At 44.8% G+C, this 22,479-nt stretch overlaps 1 protein-coding gene across 8 annotated transcripts in view; it reads left to right on the forward strand.

Annotated features, from left to right (window-relative positions):
* Positions 1-22,479, forward strand: part of SHANK2 (SH3 and multiple ankyrin repeat domains 2) — a 675,055-nt gene that overhangs the window by 602,449 nt on the left and 50,127 nt on the right. For 6 of the 8 annotated variants that reach the window (XM_074230850.1, XM_074230845.1, XM_074230847.1 and 3 more), the window contains 2 exons: positions 19,165-19,300; positions 20,931-21,011. In XM_074230850.1, coding sequence (XP_074086951.1) covers positions 19,165-19,300; positions 20,931-21,011 — 217 coding nt within the window. Of the gene's footprint in view, positions 1-19,164; positions 19,301-20,930; positions 21,025-22,479 lie in introns of all 8 variants that reach the window. The other 2 variants (XM_074230853.1, XM_074230851.1) reach the window with 2 other exon arrangements.

The raw sequence follows: 22,479 nt of genomic DNA on the forward strand, positions 1-22,479 counted from the left end.
TGAGTTTTCTACCTTGAATCCCATAATTCTATGGAAGAAAGAATGATGGGAAACAAGCATCACAAGAGGAGATAACTAAATAAAGGATGGTCTACACTGACCAAGGCAGGGTTTATGCCAGTGGAATGACTCCCAAATACCGTCTGCCAGAAGTTAAATAGATGTTGGTGCTTATTATGAGAGACCAAGCATGGGAATGGGGTGACTCACGGCAAGGTTGCCCCCACTGTGGGAAAAAAATTCCCCAAAATGTCCTTCCTGAGGTATGTTATGAAATTAATTTCAATGGGAGAACAACCTATCATCTCAAATTCCTCCATTTCTTGCAGTTTTATCAAGTGAGAAACTAAGGAATTATCACCACAAAAATGATCATTGAGAGTTGGAGGGAGGGAGGGACTAGGGGTGCAGCCACTCACTGGGGAGCCCAACATAGATGATGCAAGGAGCATTGGGCAGGCAAGAACCTGGAGAGGTTTTCATTAAAATCCAGAGAGACATGGATTCTCATGGATCCATTTTCCTCCAGGAAAAAGAAGGGACCATCTATGACAGATAGTACAGAAAGATGAGGAATGAAAAGAGGGGTCACTGACTTTTCCAGGTCTGAGGTCCTTGGTGACCTTGGCAGCTTAGAGTGAAAGGGAAGAGTAAGTGGATGACATGGAGGAAAGAGGAGGCTTTGGAGGCTTCTCTGGAGGAATTTGCTGCCACTCATCATACTGCCCAACTCACCAACATAGAACAAGGGTGGCTTGCTGGGAGCAGGCAGTCGGGGGCAGGAGAAACTTGCTCCCTACTGTGCCCAGCAGACCATGTGGGCAGCATCCCAGAAAAAGAAGCAAGCTTAGTGAACTCTTGAGTAGTGGCAAAGAATAGATGCACAGTAATAACTCAGCCATCTGGAAGCCTCACCTATCAGAAACATAGCTAGGAACCAGAAGATATTCTTAGGATTGATGCCTGGGGCCAGCTACCCTTTCTTACCTTGCCCTCCCTTGTGACATGGTGACATAGGTGAGTCTCTGATCCCCTGCTCAGAGCTTAGGGACTCTTATTTTGCATGTAATATCAGTTGTACACTCCAATAACATTTGCTGTATTCTAGAGAGTCCAAAATGCAAACAAGACAAACCCTGATCACTTGTTAGAGGTATTGTTCAGGCAGCTGTGGGTTGGTCAAGATCAAGAAATCTTAGCTTTATGTGGCTATCTTTTGGACCCTTTGCCAACCTGGCAGAGTCCATGGGTCCATTCTCAGCATAATGTTTTTAAATACATAAAATGAAATTACTAGAATTAGAAGGGGAACCAGTAACATTGAAATCATTTTTGAAATCTATTTTCAAAGTACAGTTGTACTTCGTAAAACTCAAAAGAAATAACATTTTTAAAAAAGAAAAAAAAGGAAAAAACCTTGGTCTAGATAATCACTGAATCCCTTCCAACCCCGAGAGTTTCGGATTTACAGAGTAAGAAACTGAGGCACAGGGAGGTTAAGGAAACACCCAGGGTAGTAGCACCAGTGGGCAGGTAATACTGTTATTTCTCTCCAGGGTGAGCAACTCTGCCCTGGAAAGTTGGAACTGCTGACAGATTAACCAGTGGCTATCTCACATGCTTGGATTGCCATCCAAAATAAAGGCACTGCCTGTAATGGCCCCCATTAAAGAATGAATGGGATTTTTGACAAATAACAGCCTCTGTACAAACCAGAGTATTCAAAGAAGGTTAAACCCTGATCTGCCCATTCAAGGGACCTCATTGATACCTTTCTATTCTGGCATCCCCAGGCCTCAATCAGATAACAAGAAGTGAGAGAAAGATCTGGAGGGCATAATGGACCATGAACTCTATAAGAGTCAATTGTATAATTTGGAAGCCAGGAATCCTGATGCTCCCAACTGCTCCTGTCCACCCTCCCAAACTACCATCTATTGAACAACTTAGTGGATATGTTTGTATTAATTCACTTTATATGTATGCTTCTATGTATTTTTAGATATCATTCTTGCTGCAAGTTTCTTGTGAGTTAGGATGTTTCATTCTTTGTTCTTATATCTCCAGTGCCTGGCACTATTAGGTCCCTCAGTTTCTTCCACTGTAAAATGGTGACAATAATCATACTTTCCTCTCAGGGTTATGGTGAGGGTCAAAGGAGGTAAAGCATTTACACAATATGCTCATTTCTTTCCTTTCTCCCTCCCATCTTTCCTTCCCTTTATCCCTCCCATCTTCCTTCTTTCCTCTCTTCCTCACTAACCTCTTCATTCCTTCCCTGAGCTTAGACTTTGCTAAGAGAGACCATTTGTCCAGAATTAAGTTGTACTAAACCTTCTTCTCTTGCCCTCCCCAGACTGTATCTCTAGGGCCTTATTCAGTTCTGGGTACCAGATGAATGAGGAAGGCCATCGAAAAGTCGGGGTGGGGGGGTGTCCAGAAGAGGTCGACCACAATGGCAGAGTCTAGAGTCCAGGTCATATAGGAATCATCTGAGATTCTGAAATTCTGCCAAGTTAGAGAGATGAACCCAAGCCCTTGATCTTCCAGGAAGGCCTGGGGTGTGGGCCATCTGCCACTGTAACAGCAGTGGAATTCCTTGGCACGTAAACCATCCCCAAAGACAAAGAGATGCTATGGAGGGTTGAGTGTGGGGTTTTCAGAAAGTCCCCAACCCCTGGCAGTTAAATTCATTCCTCATTTCCACATACCACTGTGGTGAAAAAGTTGGAACTTCCTGTGGGCTCCATCCCTCCCGTGGGTTCCATCTCTCCAGCCAGCTCCACCTCTCCCATTGGCTCCATGTCTCCCATCAGCTCCATTTCTCCTGAAGGCGCTCGCTCTCTCTCTTTCCCCCATGAGCTCTGTCTCTGCTTACAGTGGCCCTAGTTGGTTGAATTAGTGCCTAGTCACTCCTCTTGTTCAAGTAGAAATGATTTTAACCCAGTCTCCCCCATTCAGGGGACAGTGAGGCACAAGATCATTTGCTCTCTCCAAGAATTTTGAAAATGCCATGGCCTTCCCTGGAAGACATTTCAACTGAGCTTCTAGGAATCCCAGGTGGATTCCTGGATCTCCCCCAGACTTCTCCTGACTCAGAAACAGGTTACACCATCCTCACACCACAGAAACACAATTCATGATCATGAGATAAATTCTTCCTTGAAAGAGGCTCATTTTGTTAATGCTTTTGCCTTGCTAAAACTTTAAGTCTGAAGACTCCTGCGGATGTCGAGGGACAGTGTCTGAATGGGTCCTACCAGGCCCTGCCTGTCTCTCAGCATCCCTCCCGGAGGTCAGCGTAAATACCACCCTGCCCTCTCCCCTAGCCAGAAATGCTCCGCACTAGAGCCAGTCTGTTCTCTGGGCTGGGCAGCAAAGACCAGAGATATCATTTCCAAAAAATCCCTGTGAACTTGTGCTTCCATTCCCTGAGAGAACAGAAAGAATTGCATACTGCTCACCTAATCCTCTTATATTAGTCTAGTTTCTTTTTTGAAATTTGGCAGTTAATCCTTAAAGGATAATATCCAACCCCCAGGGGATAGGCTGTAAGACTCAAACCTTACGGTATGGAAGGGCACCAGGAAAGTTGGAACTGCTGCCATGACCTACAGTCAGTATCACAGTACCAGGAGATTGTGCCTTGGAAGGATCCCAAAACTTAGTCATGAGATTGAGTTCAAATCCTGGCTGCAACACTTAGGAGCTGTGCATCCTTGGGTCAGTGTCTTCATTTCTGTGTTCCTTTGTCAAATTGGCCTCCCTGCTTCCCAGGGCATCATAAGCAAATTGTCTTATGAACTGTTCAAGTCCCACCTCCATAAGTGAGAGTTGTTAAGATTTTTATTGTTGCTCTCTTTATCTCATTGTACTCCCTTATTTGATGAAGTCCAGATAGAAATGGCCAGAGGAAAAATCATCTCTATTACTGATGTTCTCAGGGCTCTTGTGAGTGTACAAAATGAATGTGGGGTTTTTTTTATAATTGAATAAAAATATTGGACTGTAACCTCAGCCCCTGTAGGTTCAATGTAAACAACCCTGGGTCAGCTTCCAGATGATGTTTGTCCTTCATTCTGGAAGAAGACTTTGACATCAGGGAGGTGATGCCATGACAAACACATGAATTGGATTTGAGTGAGGGGGGCTGTGCTAAGTCACCAACCTCTCTTTCTCCTCCAGAGCCATCTGGGTCCAGTGGCCAGATGTGAATCAGGACATCTGGAGATGGCCTTGGATGCGAGAGAGAGTTAAGTGACTTGCCCAAGGTCACACAGCTAGTAAGTGGAAAGTATTTGAGTCTGGATTTGAACTCCTGTCCTCCTGACTCCAAGGCCAGTGCTCTATCCATTGTACCACCTAGCCACCCCTAGCTTCCAGAGCAGATAAGACCAGGCAGAAAGTTGATCTATTCCTTCTCCTTCTCCCACATGGATTTCTGCTCTGTCTCTATATTTCAAAATCTTTTTTCTACAGGGAGTTTGGAGACTCTTAGTATTCAAGTCTGGCAAATCTATTTTTGAAAACCTTAAATGTTTATAGGTGAATGGGTTCACAATATGGGTGATTATGAAGTTTTCTCTTATGATGCTGACTTGGTTTTGGTATAACTCATTGAGTTCTTGGGGATATTTAAGTGTCTGCATTAGTAGCCTAGTTAGTCTTTTGTGATCAGACCGGGCAAGATAAGGAGAGCCTCAGTTGTGGTGGGCTTAGTGGAAGTGGAGAGAGAGGTAGACACAGAATGCTACCGAGGGAGGGGAGCAACCAACATGGTGGTGGTGGTGAGGCCAGCCCACTCAAAGGCTCATGTCCTCATTCCTTTCATCTCTGATGCCTCAGGTCTGCCCATTGTGGCAGCTCCATCAGGGTGGAGGTCCAGATACAGAGAATGGAGAGAAGTTGTATTACTATACTTAGTATTAGAGGTATTTCAGCAGGCTGTAACAGTCTCACTCTGACCTAGAAGATCAAAAATGGAGTATAAATTGGAATGAATCTTTCTAATAGGGTCTCTGAGGATAAAAGAATTTCCATTGAGCAGTGATTTGTAATGGTTAAGGAAAAATAAGAAAGATAACAAATTATACCCTGATACCCATTACCTGAAGTCATCCTACATTATCGGTGTGATTAGAACGTGCTTTTTAGGTGTTGTAGTCTTTTAAGTTTTTTAATAAAGGATTGACTATGTGTATGAACACAAACATATTTCACACTGGAAGAGTAGAAAAGCATTTTTGCAGATCACAAATGGTTTTTTCCTGTGGCTTCTGAACCTCTGGCATCCTCTGAATGTGATGGCTAATTCTATGAAGGCAAAAATAGCATCTGATTCATCTTCACAGCACCCAGAGGGAAGAGAATATGCCTTATACCCAGTAATCAATACATTTTTATTGAAGGAATAACTCTATAGCAGCTTGTTGAGATCATATTACTGAGCCACCAACCACAGCCTAATGGCTAGCTAGCCTGCCCATCTTGAGAGGTTCCAAACCCTCTGCAAGTAGAATCTGCCAACCTGGACACCTAGAGTATCCACTCTGCAGGCATCTCCTCTTAGGTTCCCACAGTCTTTTACCATCTTTTGCCTTGATCCTGGGAAGGATTTATACAATTCTGTTTTATGGTTAGGGTCAGGTCAAGATCTTGATTCAGGCTGAATGGAATTTATTTTAGGTGAATTTAAACAGGCCTAAGTCAAAGTCTTTCTTTTCTTGCTGTTTGGTTGGTCCCATTGATTTGTTGGGAAAGAACTTTAATGGTATGGATTCAATCCAGTCTCTACATTTCTTGTCCTGTGTGTCACTCACCCAGGCAGATTGGGGAGCCCTTAAGAGTGCTGACTTTTCCCAGTTCCGTGTGTGTGTGTGTCTGTGTGTGTGTCTGTGTGTGTGTGTGTGTGTGTTTGGAGAGAGAGAGAGAGAGACAGAGAAGAGATAGACAGAGATAGGGAAGAGGAAGAAAAAAGAGAGAGGTAGAGGCACAAACAGAGATGGGCAGAAGCCACTCAGATTTGTGTGGTCCTTGGCAATAAAGTCTGTGCCTGGACCTCTTCGAGATTCCCCTTCAAAGCCAGGAGCCCCTCAACCCTCCATGCTGTCATGAATCTGTCCTGCCTCCCAACTCAGCTGAACAGAAACCAGGGTCCCTTTTCAGGCAAGATGTTGTCTAGAGGGAAGGGAAGTTGAGATGTAAGCAAACCTCTCTAGGGCCTCAAGTTCCTTGTGGTTTCCTGTATCCTCTTGGACTGGGCCAGGAATGGAAGGAACTCTTCCCCTTCCTCATCCTTCCTACAAGGCCTTAGGGAAGTGTGGTGGGCAGCTGAGGGATGGACAGTGAACCTTCATCTCCTTGAGGCCCCTCCATGTTCTGGTTTGCCTAACACTGAGATCTGTAGGTGGGATGGAAGGGGGCCTTTGCTGGAGAGAAAGACAGGCCAGGAAATACTGCAAACCACAGGATTTTGATATGTGTGTTTGAAGGATTCCTGGTTGTCATTTATCTGTACAATCCTTGAAGTTTTACAAAGTTTTGTTCATAGGTTTTCTCACTGGATCTTCAAAACAACTCAGTGAGGTAGGCGCTATCCATTGGTATAGTCATTTTAAGGGTGAAGAAACTGATGCTGAGATAGGTTAAGTGACTTGTTCGGGGTCACCCAGCAGGATTTGAATTCAGGTCTTCCTTCCAAACCCAATTATCTATCCAGGTCACATGACTTAGCTTACAACAGTGGAGGGACTGTGGAGGGGGAGACAGAGACACCAAGGATGAAAGCCAGGGTAGCATCCACCCCTAAACTGAATCAGCAGGAGTGGTGATGAGACAAAGATTATGCCAGAGAAGCTCAGGCTCCAAGGCCTTCAAGCATGGACAGAAGAGGGGGATCTTTGATGCTCTGAAGAGAAGTCCCCCCCAGATGCTGACACACAGCTCCCCAACTCTCCTGGGATTTTGAGGTTCCATCCTCCTGGGTGGTTCAGAAGACTTTAAACAGATGTGAAGGGGGAGGGAGGAGACAGGAATTTGCTTTCCCATCCTCTGGTGTCATAGCAGGGAGGTCAACTTTAGATGGGAAAGTGGATTAACCTAGCCTAGAGAGTTCTGTGTTGAGAAGATTCCACTAAGGGACAGAATAGGAGTGAGGGGTGCCAGATGAAAGGAGGCACTCGGGGTACCAGGTAGGAAAGAAGATACACCAGGGAAGGAGGATCATCAGATAGGAAAGGGGGTGCCAGGCAGGAGGAGGAGGCTCCAGAGAAGAGGGGTTGGTGCCAGGTAGGAGGGTCATGACTGACTGTGGAGTCAAAGGGATTTCCAGATCCCAGCCCCTGCAAAGAGGCAAACACTAGATTTCATCTTGTGGGGGCTGGACTATTGGCAGGACCTGGTTTGCCTCTTCCTAAAAGAATCATAGGTCCGATAGTCAGTGTTTCCCAGCCCATTTCACAGACTATAAAGCTGCCAGATAGAAATTTCACTTGATTTGAGAATAAAATGTGAGCAGGAAAGAGTCCTTCCTCCCCAAATTCATAGGCAATCTCAGGAGGCCTGGTTGCTCTGGCTGCCCCAAGACATCAATCTCAGACTAGTTCAAGTCAGAAGCAGCAATCCACTTAGAATCCCAAGGGGATTCTAGGGGAAGGTTGGGAAAACACAGAGAATTACTGACCGAGGCAGCCACTGACCACCAGCCACCATCATTATCTGAGGACACGGGGGATCCCCACTTCATTAGATGAAGGCCTGGCTCATTTGTATTTCCATCCCCAGTACATGGCACCTTGTGTCCAAGTGCTTTGAAAGCTGACAACTGGCATACTGCCTCACACAGGTTCTGCTTCCATTGACTGCCATGAACCCCCACTAGCTATTCCCTGTTCATGAGATCTTGTTTCCCACCTCTCTGTATTTGCCCAGGTTCTCCACCAGGTCTGAAGTGACCTCCCTCTTCAACACAATCCTAAGACTCCTAAGTTCCTTCCCAACACAACTGAGGCCCATCACCTGCATGAGCCCTTTCCTGGTCCTCTCCTCCCCACCTGCTCTGGAAATTACTTGGTTTGAAGACAAAGCAAGTGAGAGAATGCCAATGAGGAAATGCCCTCTGCCAGATCAGGTTAGATGCCAAGAGTTTTGGTCCCCCACTCAGGGTCACCTAGACAGAGAGGATCAGAAACAAGACTTAGTTCCGTGTCAGAAGTGGACTCGATCCCCTATACCAGCCTAGCATAGGCATTTGGTTCATGTTGACTTTGGTACTTGCAGAGAGATCAGAATCTCCTTGAGGACAAGCAGCATTACATTTCAGCCTTCCCATCACCAGTGCATCCCATATCTGATGGATCCCCCATTTAGCCTATCCATCTTCATCAGCTTCCTATCTAGGGGTCCTGAGCCACTCAAGACAGAGATTCAGAAGCAGAGGATCTGGACTCCCCACCTCTTCCTTGTGGGACCCCTGCACTCCATCACTGCCCCTCTGGGGGGCCTCAGTTTCCAGTTTGGTTAAAATGAGAGGTTGGATATGGGTTATCTGGTCACACCAGGCTCTAAATTCTGAAACCCAGTGAGCCACATCTAGAGATTTCTTACCTTATCAGGAAGCCTGTGCTTTGTCTCCTGATCATCATCCAGGTTGTCCGCCAGCAGACATCCTGAGTGCAGAGCCCTGAGTTGGATTTCCTTGGGGCTAGGGACCTTAGAGATCATCTGAGTCAATCCTCTCATTTGATAGATGGGGAAACTGAGACCCACAGAGAGGTAATGATTGCCCAAGAAATTAAGTGCTGGAGCCAGATCTCAGAATCCATTTCAAGGTTCTTCTCCTTCACTTGTGCCCTTCAAGGAGGTATACTGTTCCCTGAGTTTCCTTTGTACCCTACAAAAATCTCTCATCTCCTGTGTAAGTTCAGTTCATCCTCTGAGGCCACATGCAGTGGCCCTTTTCTTACTCAGTCCTCTTGGCCCCAAAGACTCACTGTGCTGGAGCCTCAGGACCCACAGTCCCTTTTAGGGGTTCAGTCTCAAGTATGTCCTCTGGACTTAGAAAAGGAGTGAGAGATGGGGTTTCCATGCAGAGCTTTCTCAGAATTTGGGGGCCCCACTGACCCTTTCCAACCTAGTTGCCAGATGCTGCTGCTGAAGATGCCCCTTCCAGGGACTGCTCAGAGTAAAATGAGTATGTCCTGGGTTGGAGTTAAACGAGAGGATGGATGGGGGAAGAGAAAACAGGGGACTGAAATGAATGGCTTAGAGGAAGGGACAGAGTCAAAGAGGGGAATCCCGAAAAGCAAATAAAGAAGGCACCCCCACTTCCAGTGCTTCCTGAATAAAGCTTCAAACAACTTTAGTCTCCCTGAATCCCTTCCCAAGGCAACAGACTGAAACTGGTTTTGCCATCCAGTACAAGAGCCAATCAATCAACCAGAATTGACTGCGCTCTTTGATTTTGTGATTGTCCGTCTCCTGTAGACTCCACCCACATCCACTAGAGACTCTTTGGATTCAGTCAGGATTTCTTTTTTGGTTTAGCAGTTCCTGCTAACTTTCTTTCTAACTTCAAGAGAAGCAGCATGGCAGAGGGAAGGACTAGCCTCAGAGTCTGGGGAGACCTAGGTTCTAATCCTGCTTCCAGTACATTTGAAATTCTGAACAAATCACTTTTCTCCGAGTCGGTTTCCTCATCTGTAAAATACAGATAACTGATCTATTTAAATTAAATTAACCCTCAACGATGATGTCTCAGAGGCATCTGAAAATCACTAAGTCCAAAATGGAACTTGGGATCTTTCCTCCCACACTCTTCCCTCCTCTGAACCTTCTTCTGCCTGCCTCCAAGGCACTCAGGAGGCTTATAGTCAAGGAGCTGTCTTGGATTTCTTCCCCTCTCTCACCTCGCCTGTCATGCTGCCTTCATCTCTCCTAGTTACCCCCTTCTCCCTATTCATCCCATCACTTTTATCACATCTAAGGATCAGGAGACTGGTCTGCCTGCCCTAAGTCTCTCCCTACTCCAATCCATTTCCCATTGGCTATTAAGGGAAGGGAGGAATTTGAAGAAAACAACCCCTACTCGGTGATCTCTGCTGCTTTCCCATTATCTCTTGGGTAGCATTTAAACTCCTCTCTCTTCACAATCTGACCCCTTCCCAACTTTTCTCTCTTTTTACCCTTTTACCATCCACATGATCTACAGTTTACCAAGTGGTCAGCTTGTTTGACATGACCCTTCAACTCCATGCCTTTGTATTGGGTCCCTCCTTCCCCTCAGCCTCTTAGAACTCTTTCAAATTTCAATGCCAGTACAATTTTCTTTCTAAAGCTCTCCTCCATCCCCCACCTCACCCCAAACTGCCTCGTAGTCATTTTGTATCCTTTTTTCTATATAATTCTGTTGTTACCCTATTAGAATATAATCCCCTTTATGGTAGGGGCTGTTTTACCTTGGTCTTTCTATGTTTAACATCTAGCTCTCAGCTTCTGGAACTTAATAATACTTACTGACTAATTAATTTGATTGCCCTAGGACCCAAATGAAATTCGGAGCTTCTAGATCTTTTCAAATCTTAAAATTGTATCAGCTAGAGTTGTTATGCTTAGGAGCAGATGAGGCCATAACCATAAAGTAGTGCCTGATCATGGTAGGTGATTCATAAATGCTTGTCCTTCTTCTTCTTCTTTCCCCTTTGCTGGGAGAGGAGTTGACTTCTAGCTAAAGGGCACAGAAGCATCATAGAAAAAGGTATTATCTTAGGTAGGGATGCCTAGTGGCTATGGGGTCTCCCATGCTCCCTGGTCCTCTCTATACAACCAACATTTACTAAGCATTCATTGTCCTTTGGATAAAAGACATAAGCAAAATGGACCCCCTCCCCTCAAGGAACTCTTACAATGAGGGGATTGGGATCAATGACCTCTGACATTAGAGCCTCCAGCTCTAAACTCTATGAAATATTATGATTCCCCCATGCCCAATCAGGTACGGAGGAGGGGGCATCAAAAATTTAAGAAATACCCCATACCTTCAAGTCATATAGAAGATAGAAGACCAACATGTGGAAGTATGCTCAGAACCCCACAGAACTGGGAGGCAAAGTGTGCTCTGTATGCAGAGCCAGAACATCTGGGTCTTTATCCAAATTCTGATTATTATCTATGGGACGTTGGGAAAGTCACATTGCCTCTCAAGGTCTCAGTTTCCTTTTCTGAAAAATAGGGAGATTGGACAAAATGGCTTCTGTGAGCAGATGTATCATAACCTTCTCCTGGGAATCAGACACAACAGTTTGAACTTGATAGCTAGTAATAGGGAGCCTTGGAAAATTTCTGCTCCAGGGAGTGAGTAGTGTGAGGATAGCAATGTTTGAAAAAGATAAGCAGGAGGGGGTTTGCAAGGGCAGTGGAAGCAGAGAGAGGCTTTGGGCAGAGGACTGGTGAATTAGCTCACTCTAGATGGAATTTTGATTTGGATTCTATCTCCCTGGCCACCATTAGTTAAGAATGCTGCCCAGAGGAAATGTGGATGGTGCACAGTGGTTTACATCAATTCTAGCACTAGACCACACCTGACATAACCAGAACAGGAGAAGCCTCCAGAGAGGATGTACAACTGTGAAAGGGGAGGGAAGCAAAGGGAAGAAGAAAAGAGGGATCGATACCTCCTGATTGCTCAGACCTTTCAGCCGAGTGTAAGAAATAGCAACTGAGGGTAAGAAATAGCAGCCTAAGAAAAGGTCTCCTGATAGCAATTACCTCCACTGAATAGAATGAGGTAGGACAACTGCCTGGAGAAGGAGGTGTACAGCAACTGACCATCCAAGCATCTTCTACCATGAATTGTAAGATAGTCCTACATTGGGCAGCTAGATAGTGCAATGGATGAGTGGAGGACCTGAGTTCAAATCCAACCTTAGATTTTTAATAATTACTTAGCTGGGTGACCTTGGGCAAGTCTTTGAACCCCATGGCCTTGTGAAGAGACAGACAGACAGACAGATGAAAGACAGGTAGCCACAGAAGCCTGACATCAGGATAGGATTGAGATGCAGTCTAACTGGACCATTCTCTTCCTCAAACCAGCAGCCAGGAGCCATAGCAGCACAAGCTGAGGATCAGAGAGACTGTTGCAATGAAACAATCAGATGAAAAAGATTTAACTCCAGGAGCCTCCTCTGAGCATCTATGAACCTCAGTTCCTTCATATGTAAAATGGGGATTGTATTACTAGAGCCTATTGGTGATGCATTCATAAGAGAACTAGTTCTAAAGTCAGAAAGACCTGAGTTCAGCTCTTAATTTCAGGTATGCCCCTGGACAAGTCATTTAACCTCTGTCTCCCTAAGTTTCCTCGAGTGTTAAATGAAGGTAATAATACCTACTTCCCAAAGTTGCTGTAAGGATCAAATGAAAAAAAAAATTGTAAAGAGCTTAGCACAGAGCCTTAGCATACAGTAGGGGCCATAAAAAATGTTCATTCCCTTCCCTGCCTTTCCCCTTCCTTCTTCAAAAAAGTTAACATTGGAGACAGCATTTACATGCTGCACTTGGAATCCAAGAATGTGAGACCAAATCTCAGCTCTGCCCCATATTATAGGTTGATATTTGATAAGTGACTTGACCCCCCCCAGATCTATTTTCTCCTCTGTGAAATGCAAAGCTTGGCGCAAGTGACCTCAAAGGTCTCTTCCAGCTTTTAATTGCTATAGCTTCAGTCAAATGGGTGAGTACATGTCCATATGGCAAGGGTAGGTATGCCTCGGTATGAACACTCCTAGAAAAGAAATCCTTTCCACCATTCAGATCACACTCCTTCTAGAATTTATCGCCTGACTTGCTAAGGAGATGCATTAGAAGGAAAGTAATTTGTCCATGGTCAAAAGTAGGATTTGAATCCAGGTCCTTGTGACTTGAAGTCCTTTGCTATTTTGTTTATACCAGGCTGCCTTTCCAAATAAGTAGTCTAGAAAGGAATATTGGGCTTAGAGTCCCCTTGGAGGGACCGCAGAGGTCATTCCATCCAATGCCTCCTGCCTCCTACCCCCTTCTATTTGACCTTCAAGGCCTTTTTCTATGATGCTTCTGTGCCCTTTAGCTAGAAGTCAACTCCTCTCCCATTCTATCTCAGCCCTTGGTATTCTTTCTTTGTGATTCCTGTGTTCTGCTCTGTATTCTGAGTATCTGACTGTACCTCACTGCACTGTCTCCACTCCTGCCTTTCCAGTTCAGCAGTGATGATAATTGTAATAACTCCCATTGCATTAATTCCAGGGTTGCATGCCCAGCATACCAGTTAGAACTGGTCAGGACCTTGGAAAGCAGCTGGTCCAAGCCCCTCATTTAAGAAAACAGGAAATGAGCCCCAAAGAAATGTAATGCATCACCACCAATTGTATGTACACTGTGTGTGAGAGATGGGTTTTGAACATTTTGGCCTTTTGACTTTTTTCCACTAGACAGATAGGTGATTCAGTGGTTAGAGTACCAGTCCTGGAGACAAGAGGACCTGAATTCAGATCTAAACTCAGACACTTGACATTTACTAGTTATGTTACCTTGGACAAGTCTCTTAGCCCTGATTGCCTTACTGGATGACTCCATAGGAGAAAGTTAGGTTAGTCACTTTACACAGCACTCTTTGATTCAGATCCAGTCCACTTGCATGTCATGGCATCACCTCCCTGATGTCATGGTCTTCTTCAAGAAGGAAGAACATAGATCATCAGCTGTTCTATGTTGTGCTTTTAGATTTACATAGGACCCTTGTCTCAACAGTGGGGTGGGTAGTTCAAATATCATCATCATCCCCATTTTGAGATGCATAAACTGAGGGAATGTCATCTTGACTGAGGAGACATAGGGACAAGCCAAGAAACCTTCAGAGAGATGTCATAAAGGTTTAAAGACCATAAGAACAGGGCGGCTAGGTGGCACAGTGGATAAAGCACCGGCCCTAGAGTTAGGAGTACCTGGGTTCAAATCCGGTCTTAGACACTTAACCCTATTTGCCTTGCAAAAAAAAAAAAAGACCATAAGAACCTTTCATTTCTCCAATGGCCTTGATTTTTGTTAGTTGGGGTTCGCCACTTTAAGACCCTTAATCATCTGGTGTGCTTCTCCTGTCCTGCCAGCTACAGCATTCTCTAATGCTTATCCAGAGATAACAGATTTCTAATTTTCTTGTCTACAGCTTTGTAACAGACCCATTGTGCTTGTTGATTGGATTAAAAATTCAGCACTAGTAAAAAATGGAACTGTCCCGGACTCAGTGCTGATCCCAGCTCCAGATGCTCCCTCCTTCATTGCCCATAATGATGCCAGCAGATGGTCCATTGCAAACGTCACTGATCACTTTGGAGAGTCAACATTGAGTGCCTTTGATTAGTGATATCTTCTCTCTGGCATGTGGTGCCTTCTGAGGGGAGGAATGAGTAGATTTAATGGTAGGCTTTTTTCTTGTTTAAAGTGCTAATATTTCTTAAAATAAATGTGTTGAAATTTTCTGCCCCCATCTCCAAATAGAATGTAATTTTGCAAGGAGCAGAGACTTAATTTTTTGTCTCTATAGTCTTAGAGTCTGGCACAATTTCTGTCAAATAGTAAGCACTCATGAAAGGCTTGCTCCATCAAATTGGAAGGCCACCCAGCATAGAGAGATCAGACTTGGAAGTCTGGAAGACATGAGTTCAAGTGTGACCTCTGACACATGCTGTCTCTATGCCCTTTTTGATTCTCTAAAACTATAAGTTACAGAGAAAATGGCAACTTCCATTGGTAGAGGGAGTCTTTCTTTTCCATTTGGGAGTTCCCTAATTCAATGAAAGCCTAGGCCAGGCATGGCCACAGAGAACATTGAGAACCTTGCATACTTAAAAATTAAAGTCACCTAACTTCAACTGTTTCTATTTTTGAGAAAGAAAAATGGCATCTAAATTGCCCATTTATAAAAACTTGATATCTAGGAAGATAAAATTTAATGATTATGGAACCCCATATTACTAATAACTGATATTTTTATTTCTCTGAACACTTTACAAATATATTGCCTTTCAATTCTCACAACAATCACTTTGTAACTTAGAAAGTTATTGCCATCCTTGCAGCCCATAATTGGACTTATTGCCCATTTTACAAATTAAAGAAGTGAAAAAGAAAGCTCAGAGTAGACATCAATGCCCCCAAGTCCATCTCCATTGATTAGGCTCCCACTAGGCCACTAGCCAGGTCTGTCACAGGGAAGAGGGATGATGCTTCCTCTGCTAGATCCCACTGAACTGAACTAAGAGCAGTGTGTGTGAAGGCTCAAAAGGAGTCACTTAGATTCGACGTCAGGAAATACTTTCAAATCACTCAGTATCTCCCCAAAATGGGGAGCTTCCATGATGGGGGGTGCCTGCTTAGATCTCCTTGAAGGTCTATCATTCTGAGATTCTGTCATCCCCAAAGGGAAGGAATCCTTGGAAATACCAGCAACTCCACTTGTATTTTCACTGGCTGCCTCTCACTCTCCAAGACTCCATACCTAGTGGTGGAGAATGCAGACAGCTGAGCTGCCAGAAAAGAATTTCATTACAGGATCTCAGATTTGGGCTTAAAAGAGACTGCTGAGGTCATCTCATCCAATAATACCTTCAAGATGAGGAACCTGAAGTCCATAATAGTGAAATGACTCACCCAAGACCACAGAGGAAGTTAGTGGTCCAAAAAGCATGTTAGTCTTTGTCCTAGGAATCGGGGGGGGGGGCAGACCTCAGTCCCCTGCAGTACCTTGATACTTGGAGTCAGCTCATATCATAGTCCCATCATGGATTCTTAGAGGAGTGAGACTGAGTACGGATGCTGCTTTCAAATTGAACCAAGGTCTGTAGCCTGTAAATAGGGTAATAAGTTTCCCTATTAGATGCTCAGATACAATATGATTCAGATCATCAGAAACCAAAACATAATAGTAAAAGTAGAAATAGTTATTAAGATGAATAATTAATATTAATGATAAATATAAATAAAATACCCAAGAATTCTTCTGACCAAAGCCCATATGAGTCAGGTGACCTGGTAGGTGAATCTCCTTTGTCTTCAGATTCCTAGGGAAGCCTGCTAATGGTTTCCAGTGGCCAGTTAGAAAGTTATTTTCTTATTCCACTCCAGAGTAATTTTCAACATTAGCTACCATCTGCCAAGGTTTATTTCCAACACCCTCATGATAGGCAGGAGACTAGGTCTATTAAGTGGAGGAGAGAATCTGATTCCTGCCCTCCAGGCTGACAATCAGGGCTGCTGGGTCCTCGCTAATAGAAATTGTAATGAAAGAGAAGCCATGGAGGTGAGGCCAAGGTTATCTTTGGCAGTCCTCTGTTTCTCACTGTCAGGAAGGTGAGGCTAATGAGGGTCACAGAAAGTGCTAGGCAGGGCCATTCAAAGAGCTGTTGGTCCTCAGATCCTGGAAGAAGAGCTGATCTTGTCAAATTACATGAGTCCCCAAACCAGCCAGATGTTTGATTTGGGAAGTAACAAACTTGCAAGACATCCCAATAAACTAGAGTGTCCACTAGATTCTTGTCACAAAAAGTCATTACACTGCTCTAAGTCTCAGCTTGCTCATCTGTAAAATGGGGAGAATAACCCCTGGAGTTGTGGTGAGGATACATGGGCTAGGTCTGTAAAGTGTTTGACCAACCCTGAAGTGACAGGAAAGGTCCAGTACTCATTATCACCATCCAGGTGCTGGTAGACACAAAGAAAGGCAAAAGACAACTTCTGATCTCATGGAGCTCACAGTCCAATAGGGAAGCAACATGCAGAGAATTTTGTACAAATCCGAAGACATACCTGAAGACTTGGAAGTGATCACTAGAGATAGGGGGATCCAAAAGACTTCTTGCAGATGAAAGAATTTTAACTGGGATGTGAACAAAGTCAGGGAGTCTGAGAAACAGGGATGAGGGATATAAAGCAGGCCAAGTATGGAGGATAACCAGTAAGAATTCACAGACCTGGAAAATCTGAGGAGCAGCAGCGAGACCAGTGTCCCTGACATGAAGAAGGGATACTTAGGCAGGGCTGCCCTAAACTGTGTATTCTAGGAGGATCCCTCCACCTTGGAAATTCTCCGCAGGTGTTCCCTGTGGCCAGCATCCCGCTCCCACCCCAGGGCTCCCACCCTTACTACTGTGGGCAAAAGCAGATAAATTAGGGAAATTCCTCAAGTTACTTAGAGAAGAGCAGGCCAAAGTTCTTCTCATTCCCATGGCCTCAGGATACAGTCCTCCTGTATCATCTCTCCACTTCTGGGGATTCGACCCAGCAGGGGAGAATTAGCCGAAAGGATGTGAGACCAAGAGTGTTCACCTCTGCCTCTGTGAGAATAGAGGATCCCCACAATAGAGGAGTCAGGGGACCTCTGTCTCCATCAGCTTGTCAGTCAGCTTGGGCCTCCCAAAGGAGAATCCTGAAGGACCATTTGCAGTATTCAACAGAATTTGTCTCTCTACGTGTTCCAAGATTGGACACTGTGAAATAGACTCTGGAGGGCAATGTATTCTTGGATAGTTTGCTGATGACAGGATTTCTGGGTTGATCAAATGAATTTAAAGAATTAGAAAATCCTCTGCACTTTTCTTCTCCCCATCTCCCATACTGGTTTTGTTGGCATTTACTTGCTTTGAACTGTCTGGGAGCTGGTCCTATGAGATAAGAGAACCCTATCTCCTGACTTCCTCTGCATTCTAGTCCAACTAAACTATTTGCTATTCTCCACGCAATGCATTCCAATTCCTACTCCCTTTCCTTTGCCCAGGTAATGCCTCATGCATAGAATGCCTTCTTTACCTTCAGCTCTCAGAATCTCTGAGGACATTCAAGGCTTATCTCAAGTGGTTCTTTTCCCAGGTAGCCTTCTTTGATTCCCCCCTCTTCTATGTTACTTTGTATATCTTTTTTAAATTTTTTTTTGCAAAGCAATACGATTAAATGACTTGCCAAAAGTTACATTAAGTGTCTGGGGAGGGGGGAGATTTGAACTCAGGCCCTCCTCACTCCACAGCTAGTGCTCTATCCACTGTACCACCTAGCTGCCCATACATATATCTTTTATTGATGGAGATTATGCATTTAGATCCATAAAAAGGGAACAAAGACTTGCCAAGGCTCATGGTCCTTCAAGCATCTGAGAAGAAAATGGTTGCCAAAGACCTGTCCAAAGTCTCCATACCCTGACAGGATGTAAGGGGTCATTGTCAGACTCCCAAGCTCCCCAATAGAGATTTGCAAGACTCTGGACCTTTAACCAAAGTAGAAGGGTAGCAAGAGTCCCAGAATGCACCTTTTAGCCTGGAAACCTAAAAGAAATCATTTCTCAGGAGAAAGTTGTAGGGAGGACAGAGAGAAGAATGTGATGGAAGGAAACTCGGAAATGCCCTGATGTATCTTTACAGGCTGTGCAAACCGATTAAGGTGTCGTGTTTCTCCATAGCTGAGAAAAATGGAAAGCAACAGTAGAGCAATGAAAGCCCCGGTCAGTCCTGTGGGGCTTTTTATACATAACTGGGGGCCATAAAAACACTTCCCAGGTCTGGATGAGTAAACATGGGAGGCAAAGAGTTTGCATGAAATCAGTCCTCCGCCATCATGGGAGCTGGCAGGGGCTTGGCAGAGAACAGAGTGAGTTCTGGAAGCATGGATGTACTGGAGACTGTCCGGCCTCTCCTTTATATTTCATGCCCACCAGAACTCAGCTTTCAACGATCACAACCATGCTCCACAGCCCATAAGCCCAATTTCTATAGAAGGATGGCTTTCTTTTTAAAAAAAATTTTGTTGGTGTTTTTTGTCTTTTACATCTCAATCATTTCCCAATCTATTACTTAAAAACAAAGGCCAACAGTTATGTATGCAACATTCTGCCTCCATTGTCCCTCACCTCTCTCCCGAGAGGTGGGAGGTATGTATTGGCGTCTGTTTTCTAGGGTCAAGATAGGTCATTTTTAGCATCGTTCTCCCCAGCCGATACTTTCAAAACCTTAGTGGTCCAACACTATTTTGCTGATTCTCCCAAGTATTGTTCCACCTGAGAAAAAGGAGAGGATTTGATCTCAGGTGGATTTCTGCCCCATCACTTCCCTTTGATTTCTCTAAGGTTATTTTGTTTTCTCCCTCCAGGTAAACAATGAGAATGTTGTGAAAGTTGGGCACAGACAAGTGGTGAACATGATCCGCCAAGGAGGGAATCACCTAGTCCTCAAGGTTGTCACGGTAACCAGAAGCCTCGATCCCGATGATACAGCCAGGAAAAAAGGTGTGTGTTCTCTTGTCCACTGGCACCACCAGTCACACCCCTGTCTGGTCAAGCCAGATGAGGCTGGCATTCATGCTCATGACCATCTGAGAACCATTCCCCCATTTTGAAACAAAACACTCATACTCTGTATATTAAGATATTTCTGAAAAGAGCAGAGGAGATGCTTTTTCTCTTGTAGCCCATCCCCCTTCTCTTCATTTCAAGTTGGAAAATAAGGAAGACATTGCACTGTCCTTGAGTCCCGGACAAAGCCACCAACCTGCCGTCAACATTTGGCATGCCCTGTCCAGGTTCATCACTCTAGTGCCCAGCAGTTAACAAGTCTCCGTGGGACCTAGTGACCAACACCTGCCACTGGCTCAGCCACAGCAGAGATTTGGTCAAAATGGACACTTGTGGCTGGTGGGGAGGGGGGGCCATGTTCATCAAAGCCTCTCCTCCTGAAATATGTTGACCTCCAAGGCCACAGAGAGCGAGGGGTAGAGTCCTGAACTAGCATCACAGAACTTGGTTTCAAATCCTGGTTCCACCACTCACCTGTGAGACATTGAGTGAGACTCTCCCTTCTCTGTGCCTCAAAAAAGAGGGATCACAGCATATGATTAGTCTCTCAGGGGTCCTTCTAGCTCTTCAAGTGGGGAGTGAGACCTGGGCTGCCTCAGTTTTCTCATCTGTGAAATGAATAGATTGGAAAGGGTGATTTCTGAGGTCCTTCTTAATTCTAGTCCCAAGACCTGAAGTCTTGTTATCCTTGCCAAGTCTTCTACTCCTGAAAATGCAAAGGTCTCTCAGCTCCTCAGGGCTAGAAGAACAGGCCTAGGAGCCCCAATGATAAAGGAACATTTCCCCATGAGGCTTTGATGTGGACATGGTCTCTCTTTTTTATCATAATTTGCTAGGATTCACATATTAACTTCCATCTCCCTAAGGGCCTTAACATGGTTTAACCTGGCCCATGTAGTAGCAGCAACCTGCCTACAGTGATCTGTGCACAGATATGTTAAAGTAGAGACTCCCTTGTGCCGAGTCCTCAAAGCTTGGGGAAATCCACAAAGTCCTGACCTCTAAAGCAGTGGCTTCCCTACAGTCGCTCTTTCTGTCACCAGCCTAGGCACCAGAACTTATCACTATGATGAACCCATAGGAGCACTTGATAAATGTTGATTGATCGATTGACAAGCCTTATGTCTCTATCCAAGCCCTGGCCTCTGGTCTGGCTAAGGACCTCCCAAGTCTGTGTCTGTGCACAGATTTACATGTTTGTAGGTAAATAGCAGCTCTACCTGGAGGGTCCTTTTATACTCCATCATAAACATACTAATTTGTCAAGCCCACTGTGATCAACTAATAATTATAACCCCAATAGAGCCCATGGAAATATCCTGCAATGTGACTCACCAAAGGCCACTGAAACCTGTTTCCAATCCAGTCATCCCCACCCTCCGGAAAGAGCTCTGTGTCTCCCTTCTCAGCAAGAGCCCTGTCAGAACAAAGCCATGTCACACATGCCAGGCTATTTCCATGGTTCAGAACCTGACCCTGTTGGCCTCGTGAATGGCCCAGGTTTGGGGCAACTGACATGACGATTGATGCTTCTATGTCTGCTTTTGTTTATTCTTCTGCGAAGCCCCTCCACCTCCCAAGCGAGCGCCAACCACAGCCCTGACCTTGCGGTCTAAATCTATGACCTCCGAGCTGGAAGAGCTTGGTAAGAGCGCCTTGTTATCTCACCAGCATGCTGCAGTAGTGGAGATGGAAAAGAAATGTCAGCACTGCCTAAGGTCCCCTTCCTGTTCCCCCAGCCTCCAAGAGGCCCTGGCCAGGAATGCTACCCTCTGGGGGTGATCCAAGGCGTGCATGCCCCACCCCGCATGATGGTATCCTTTCTCAGAAATGCTTTGGTCCCTGCCCAGTTTGAAATGGAGTGGTGGGAGAAGACTTGACCTCGGTGTAGCTTCACATCTCACCAGTCTGACATCTCTCTGAAAGATGTTTTCTTTTGTGTGGAGTTGATGTCGTCTCTGTGTTGTGGAGTGTGTGTGTGTGTGTACGTGTTGGTGTGTGTTTCTGTGGTTGGTGAGGTTTTACTATGAATTTGTAAAAACGAGTTTTGCCCTTTTGTCCTTTGATTTTCTCTAATATTGTTTTGTTTTGAATTTCTGGGCCTCTCACTAGTGGACAAAGGTAAGTAGCCAGGTGGGCAATGGAAAGGACCTTTTGTTGTAATTAGCTTTCGGTGGATAACCCGCAGTTAGCCCAGCAAAGTCTGAGGATATATGGGTGAAGGCAGGCAGACGAGCAGGTAGACAAAGACAGAGAAGAAAATCCCTAGGGCACTCTACTAGACACCTCCTTTCAAGTTGATAGCAAACCATTAATGACTCCTCCTGGGGTTTAGCTGTTCTGATGCCACCAAAACTGAACTATCATGCCACCCCATCTTATCCACAAGGCCAGCATGATAAGCACTTCCCAGACATCCCAGCATCATTTGCTTCCAGCATTCCCCCATTCTTCACTTCACACAACCCTTTCTCAATCTCTTTGTGTCATCGCTGATTTCTAAATGTCCCCAAACAATAACATTGCTTAATCTTCTAATCATTTGTGCTGTGATTTCCCTAAAACTAGAAGTGAGTAGAAGTTAAAATCTCTAACCCCAACATCAATGAACTTATCATCTTCTACGATTATTTTGGTTGGGCCAGGATTTGCCCTTCTCCAAATCTGTGGCACTCGATCCCATTGGCTAAGATCTCTCAATCACTCACGGTGCCTTCCTCATCACATCTAAAACCATCTTTCAAGACTTGGGTTATCTAGGGGCAGCTAAGTGGTACAGTGGATAGAGCACTGGCCCTGGAGTCAGGAGTACCTGAGTTCAAATCTGACCTCAGACACTTAATAATTACCTAGCTGTGTGGCCTTGGGCAAGCCACTTAACCCCATTTGCCTTGCAAAAAAAAACCTAAAAAAAAGACTTGGGTTATCTAATATGAATTATGCTCACAATGAACAGCTAGAGATGCTCTTTGCCATACTGTTAGCCATCTTAGGTAACCATAATCACCTGTCCAACCAATTTTGATTTTTTCTTGGCCAAGAAGAGAAAAGAAAAATGAGAGATGAGTAGATCATCCATCTCCCCACTGCTTATTGTCATCCCAGCCTGACTG

This window comes from Macrotis lagotis, chromosome 3, assembly GCF_037893015.1.
Source record: "Macrotis lagotis isolate mMagLag1 chromosome 3, bilby.v1.9.chrom.fasta, whole genome shotgun sequence".
In the NCBI taxonomy this organism is placed as follows: Eukaryota; Metazoa; Chordata; class Mammalia; order Peramelemorphia; family Peramelidae; genus Macrotis; species Macrotis lagotis.